The 7,255-nt window shown below is 38.1% G+C and overlaps 1 protein-coding gene across 1 annotated transcript in view; it reads left to right on the forward strand.

The window, feature by feature from the left end:
* The window catches only part of LOC141166474 (peptidyl-prolyl cis-trans isomerase FKBP8-like), a 91,681-nt gene extending 87,187 nt beyond the window's left edge, over nucleotides 1–4,494 (forward strand). The window contains exon 8 of the mRNA XM_073653180.1: nucleotides 3,741–4,494. Within this exon, the coding sequence (XP_073509281.1) occupies nucleotides 3,741–3,827 (87 nt within the window). The 3' untranslated portion in view covers nucleotides 3,828–4,494. The remainder of the gene's footprint in view (nucleotides 1–3,740) is intronic.
* The last annotated feature ends 2,761 nt before the right edge of the window (nucleotides 4,495–7,255 follow it).

Below are 7,255 nucleotides of genomic sequence, written 5' to 3' on the forward strand. Positions count from 1 at the left end.
CAAAATAAGTACCGACACTGGTGAATCCCTCTAATGAATGACAATAATGTAAAGTTTAAAAAAACATGTATATTTCTTTGTAGGACATGAGTAAAACGGTATAAAAAATTACAAAGATATAAATAATATCCAAAAAATTAACTCCACGAAGAATCAATAAATATAAAACATTATATTTATCGATTTCATAAGGACTCTGGAATTAATTCTTCTAGATTATATATATATATATATATATTAATATATATACTTATAACCGTTCAATATTGTATAGCCCTTTTATTGACCCTAGTTCTCTTTTTTTATTTTTGTGCATGAGATAGTCCTTTCTTATGCATTGGCACATATCAGCTGTATAGAGAAATAACTTTTGACTTTTGTGCCAGATCAGACAGGGATGAGCTGCACAAACAAAAACTAAGGACATGGATTATTATTTGGGGGCTTGTAAAACCTCAATTCTACCTGGACACTTTATTTTATGGCTTTGTGAATAGATGCATGATAAAAGTATCAAAGTCTATCAGAAACTGACCCGAGAGTGGTGCCATAAGCTATTGATATACTATCACTTTCTGAAATGGAAAAGACCCTATTAATTAGAAATTGACTTTGACTCATTAACTCAATTATTTAGTTTATTGTCACCAAGTGTAAATTCTTATGTATGTTATTTTTTATTGTCTTGTGAAAGCTGCAAAACCACAAGTTTGTGGTGATAATGTACAAGTTGAATCACCAGGGATACCCAGGACTATTTAAAGAGGGCCTGTCACTTGCTCAAAAAATTGAGCTGCAAACTTTGGAAAAACTCCTTATTCTGTCACTTTGTTACGTTTTGCATTGCATCTCTTCATTCCAGAGACATTCACATTTGTTGCTTTTGGAGCACAGTATGTGAAATCTCTGCTTGTAATTCAACTGGGTGATTTTTCAGAGTGTTATCTTGGGGCATACACTTTCACCCCGCCCTCCCAAATGCTGTCAATCACAGCTCGGCAGCTGATCTAGCAGTCTCAGAAGCTGCCAAGCTGCAATTGGCAGAATCTTAAAAGACTCCGAACAGATGGTGTGCACACAAATTTCACATACTACGCTACAAAAGCAAAAAAAAGTGCATATAAAAATGTGCATATAGAGTTGTGAACAGGTTACTTGGAAGCAACAGCGCAGACAATGTGGTACTTACCCAACACTATTAATTTGACTAACACAGAAAGAAAATCTAGCACTATCAGTGTATATATATATATATATATATATATATATATACATATACATACACAGTAAAGACCAAAAGTTTGGACACACCTTCTCATTTAATGATTTTTCTGTATTTTCATGACTATGAAAATTGTACATTCACACTGAAGGCATCAAAACTATAAATTAACACATGTGGAATTATATACTTAACAAAAAAGTGTGAAACAACTGAAAATATGTCTTATATTCTAGGTTCTTCAAAGTAGCCACCTTTAGCTTTGATGACTGCTTTGCACACTCTTGGCATTCTCTTGATGAGCTTCAAGAGGTAGTCACCGGAAATGGTCTTCCAACAATCTTGAAGGCGTTCCCAGAGTTGCTTAGCACTTGTTGGCCCTTTTGCCTTCACTCTGCGGTCCAGCTCACCCCAAACCATCTCGATTGGGTTCAGGTCTGATGACTGTGGAGGCCAGGTCATCTGGCATAGCACCCCATCACTCTCCTTCTTGGTAAATAGCCCTTACACAGCCTGGAGGTGTGTTTGGGGTCATTGTCCTGTTGAAAAATAAATGATGGTCCAAATAAACGCAAACCGGATGGAATAGCATGCCGCTGCAAGATGCTGTGGTAGCCATGCTGGTTCAGTATGCCTTCAATTTTGACTAAATCCCCAACAGTGTCACCAGCAAAGCACCCCCACACCATCACACCTCCTCCTCCATGCTTCACGGTGGGAACCAGGCATGTAGAGTCCATCCGTTCACCTTTTCTGTGTCGCACAAAGACATGGTGGTTGGAACCAAAGATCTCAAATTTGGACTCATCAGACCAAAGCACAGATTTCCACTGGTCTAATGTCCATTCCTTGGGTTCTTTAGCCCAAACAAGTCTCTTCTGCTTGTTGCCTGTCCTTAGCAGTGGTTTCCTAGCAGCTATTTTACCATGAAGGCCTGCTGCACAAAGTCTCCTTTTAACAGTTGTTGAAGAGATGTGTCTGCTGCTAGAACTCTGTGTGGCATTGACCTGGTCTCTAATCTGAGCTGCTGTTAACCTGCGATTTCTGAGGCTGGTGACTCGGATAAACTTATCCTCAGAAGCAGAGGTGACTCTTGGTCTTCCTTTCCTGGGGCGGTCCTCATGTGAGCTAGTTTCTTTGTAGCGCTTGATGGTTTTTGCAACTGCACTTGGGGACATTTTCAAAGTTTTCCTAATTTTTCGGACTGACTGACCTTCATTTCTTAAAGTAATGATGGCCACTCGTTTTTCTTTACTTAGCTGCTTTTTTCTTGCCATAATACAAATTCTAACAGTCTATTCAGTAGGACTATCAGATGTGTATCCACCAGACTTCTGCACAACACAACTGATGGTCCCAACCCCATTTATAAGGCAAGAAATCCCACTTATTAAACATGACAGGGCACACCTGTGAAGTGAAAACCATTTCCGGTGACTACCTCTTGAAGCTCATCAAGAGAATGCCAAGAGTGTGCAAAGCAGTCATCAAAGCAAAAGGTGGCTACTTTGAAGAACCTAGAATATAAGACATATTTTTAGTTGTTTCACACTTTTTGTTAAGAATATAATTCCACATGTGTTAATTCATAGTTTTGATGCCTTCAGTGTGAATGTACAATTTTCATAGTCATGAAAATACAGAAAAATCTTTAAATGAGAAGGTGTGTCCAAACTTTTGGTCTGTACTGTATATCTTATACGTTGTGCCAGAGTCACTGGTGTGATATACGAGGGGAGGTATGTGTCACTCAGGTGTGAACTAAAACAAAAATCATGCCAGCATGTTATATGCTGGGAGATAACTTACTAAAGAGTGTGTGGTTTTATGTGAATGGCAAAGAGGGTGGGAAGCCATTCACGCTACCTCCCCTCAGGGTGTGGCTGAGCAAGGTTTAAACGCTCAGTCACCATTTTTTTTTCTGTTGTGGGGTTTGGAGAGGCAAGGACTACAGACTGGAAGGCCACAGCTCAGAGAGGAGCTGAAAGCTGGGACTACAACCTGTGTGGGCGAACCCCCACTGCTATGGCCTGTACTATCATTTATCATTTGTTTTGTTGTTTTGCCAGTAAGACTGTGTTTATTTTTGCTGGAGCTGCAGAGCTTTATGCCACAGAATTAAGCCTGCAGAGAAAACACGGTTCTTGAGTCTACTTAGGGAAGCGGCCGAGTGAGGCATCTTACCACAACGTGGAAAGCATTAGGCTGTAAGCACAGAACTGTAGACTGTAAATGAAAACCCAGAGCTCTGTCGGCAGCCTACAGTATGTGTAGAATAAAATTATGGATTCTCATGATCAGTGAGCATGGGTCCTACGGTTGTGCTTTTTTATGCCCATGGCTAATCATTGAGTGTAGTCATTTAATGTGTTAATTGATTTCTTTAGGTTCTACTACCTATTGAGAATTGTTAGATATTGGTAATGGTCTCCATTGTGTTAAGTAACCATATCAGTCATGTCTCATCTTGTCTTCAGTGCTGTCCTGGTAACTAACCTATGTATTTCCATGTCCTCAGGTAACCAACAGAATGGTGCTGATTGGAGCTGTGGTTGCAGCATTGCTAGGTTTACTGGCAACTTTCATCCTTGTGCAAGACACCTGAATCTTGATAATCAGGATAATGTTCAGTTGTATTTTATGGTTACCATTGTCCATATGTGCAGATACTGTATGATGATGATGAAGGACCTAACTTTACATTATTGACGCTGTGTCTAGAGTATTCTGAGTGACCACCTCTGCCACCACCAATGGAGCCAACAGGCAATGCTCGCCATACTCGTCAGCAGTGGGAGGACTCTGGGGTTTAAACTGAAATTCAGACAAGAAGGCGACTTTCTTTTTATTCATATTAATGAAAGTGCTGATCGGAAAGGATTATATTCTGTTCTCCATGTTCCTAGTATTATAATATTTTATAAGGGTTTTCCTAATTTCTTACAGTGAATGTCTACTATTTAACAGCAAGATGTTTTTAGTTCCAAAATAGTGTCTTGATCTTCATTTCTAATAAGTCTTTATAGTGGTCTGCACTCTCCTATTTTGATATAGAGCTTGAAAGCTCCTACATAGACACATAAATAATTGATATAATACATAATGCACTGTTGGGATGCAGCCTCCACTAGAGGGAGCCTTGGAGCCTACTGAATACAGTTTTATTATTGACTGCAACGTACAGCAAAATGCACCAAGCTCCCACTATTAAAGCGGTTATCCAGCCTCTAAATATAAAACAAACCTATAAGAATGCAGTAAAATGATAAAATAAATGATATACCGTACTCCAGTTCTCTGTAGATCTCTTTACTTCCTGTTTGGTCTAAATAGATTTGTGACCACAGTGACATATTGGTCACCACTGTGGCGGTGATTGGCTACACATGTATGTCTGTATGTAAGAGGAAGTACAGAAACTGCCTCTGTACTACCTGCTTGTTTTAGACCAGGGGTTAACAATTAATTTTCCCAAGGGGCTACATGAGAGACTGTAACTGTTGTGGATGCCGAACTCATTGACTAAACTTAATTATGCTCATTATTACTGTTTTATATCAATTTTTATCACTTCATATTGAGCAAAATTCATTTTGGTGACTCGCTGTTACTGCTAATACATGTTACTATAGGGATTATTGTAACATGTATCCTACCAGTAGCAGCTACTCAACACCATATAATTTATTGCTTTTTATAAGTTTATATAATGCAGCAAATCATACTGCTCCTGTTATTGAGCCCTTATATTTTAATCAACAGCTCCTAACACAATATGATGCCCCCACAGTCCCAACACAGTATGATGTCCCAACACAGCTCCTCACACAGTATGATGCCCCACAAAGCCCCTTACACAGTATGATGCCCCACAAAACCCCTCACACAGTATGATGTCCTTACAAAGTATAATGTCTCAACAGAGCCCACCACGCAAAATGATGTCCTCACATAGCCACTGTAAGGCACAGTATTATGTCCCCACACAGCCCCCTTAGGGCTCAGTACTATGTCCCCACATAGCCCCCTTAAGGCACTATATGATGTCCCCACAAAGTCCTCTTAGGGCACAGTATTATGTCCCCAAACATGTACCCTTAGGGCGCAGTGCTATGTCCCCACACTTGCCTCAAATAGAGCACCTTTCCTTCAGAGCATTCCTGTGTGCCCTAACAGTACTGTTCAATTACATATGAGGAAATTGCTTTACAAATTGTGGCACCCAGTTTCAGCTGTTAATATGACGATGTAAAAACAAATTATTGTTTGTTAAAAATTGATTTTATTTTGCAAAACTAGCAAAACATAAAATAAATTCAATATAAATCTGGTAACACTGTGATAATACTGAACCAAAGAATAACATTTATTTACCACTTTTACCTCACAATAAACAGAGTTAAAAACTAAAATGACAATTTTGAAATTGCTGGCTCTTGTTCACTCTGCCACACAAAAATTGAAAAAAAAAGAAAAGAACAGATTTAAAAAAAATGTTATGTAGTCCAACATATTACCAATAAAAGCTTCAATTCATCAAAAAACAAGCCCATATACAGCTCTTTTGAAAAAAAAAAAGTTATATCTCTCAGAATGTAGAGATGCAAAAACAAATACATTTCTGTACAGAAGTGCTTTTAGTGTGTAAAAAATCAAATTCTGTGAGAAATCTGTAGGTTCAAAATGATCACCACGCCCTAGATTAATTTTTCGAGAAGCACCTGTGAGTTCAAAAAGGTTACTACACCCCTAGATGAATTGCTTGAAGGGATAGTTTCCAAAATGGGGGTCACATGTGGTGGGTTTCTGCTGTTTTGGCACTTTGGGAACTCTGCAAAAGCGACAATTATTCCAGCCAAAATTGGCATCCAAATATCAAATAACGCTCTTTCCTTTTCATGCCATGTCATGTGTCCAAACAGTAGATCCTGACCACATATGGGGCATCTGTGTGTTCAGTAGAAACTGATGAAGAAAAATTCTGTGCATTTTCTCTCATAACAGGTTGTGAAAATGAAAAATGTGGGGCTAAAGCAACATTTTGTTGAAAGAAATGTTTTAATATTTTTTCATTTCACTTTGCATTAATTCCTGTAAAGCACCTGAAGGGTTAACAGCAAAGTGGCTCAGTGGTTAGCATAATTGCTTTGTAGCACTTGGGTCCTAGGTTCAAATCCCACCAAGGACAATATCTGCAAGGAGTTTGAATGTGTTTTCCTCTCACCCTCCACAGACATACTGATAGGGAATTTAGATTGTGAGCCCCAATGAGGACAGTGATGATGTCTGTAAAATGAATACATATAGTTACTTCAAAACTGAGGTTTGTAATAAATAGATTTTCTAAATTTTAGAATGATGCTCATGTAAACTAACATGAAAAATGTTAGTCATACCATACAAATTAGTTACCAGATATTTGTTGTAAGGGTACAAAAATTACAAGTTTGAAAATTGCTAATTTTTCTACATTTTCCCAAAATAATGATATTTTTATTATTTTATTTATAAATAAACACAAATTTTATCTACCTAAATTCACCAAATCATGAAGTACAATGTGCCACGGAAAAAAAGATTCTCGGAATCACTGGGACTGGAAGAAACATTCCAAAGTTCTTACAACATGAATTGACACATGTCAAATTTGAAAAAATGGGGCTCTGCCAGGAAGGTGAAAACCGGGGTTGGAGGTAAGGGGTTAAAATGTAAAATATTTTGATAAAATAGGAAATGTCCTTCATTCAATCACTTTGACATTTCATTTTACATGTCAAGAAACCAGGGAATCAACTTGAGGGTCAAAATAAATTAGTAATGAAATGAGGAGAGGATTTTTGTGTGTGTGTCATTACTCATTGTTAATAGGGACATTTCCAAGGATAAAAGTTTCCAAGGAAAAATCTAATAAACTGGTGACTGACCCTGAAGATTAAAAAAGGACAACTGGCCTCTGACACTTGTCAGTTTTGGAATTTAATAGCATCTACATAGATAAGATTGTTATCGGTGAAGACGCGAGCAGGACAGATG

The sequence above is a fragment of the Phyllobates terribilis genome, unplaced genomic scaffold (genome assembly GCF_046119375.1).
Source record: "Phyllobates terribilis strain yellow unplaced genomic scaffold, ASM4611937v1 Scaffold_11__3_contigs__length_659146591, whole genome shotgun sequence".
NCBI classification, from domain to species: Eukaryota; Metazoa; Chordata; class Amphibia; order Anura; family Dendrobatidae; genus Phyllobates; species Phyllobates terribilis.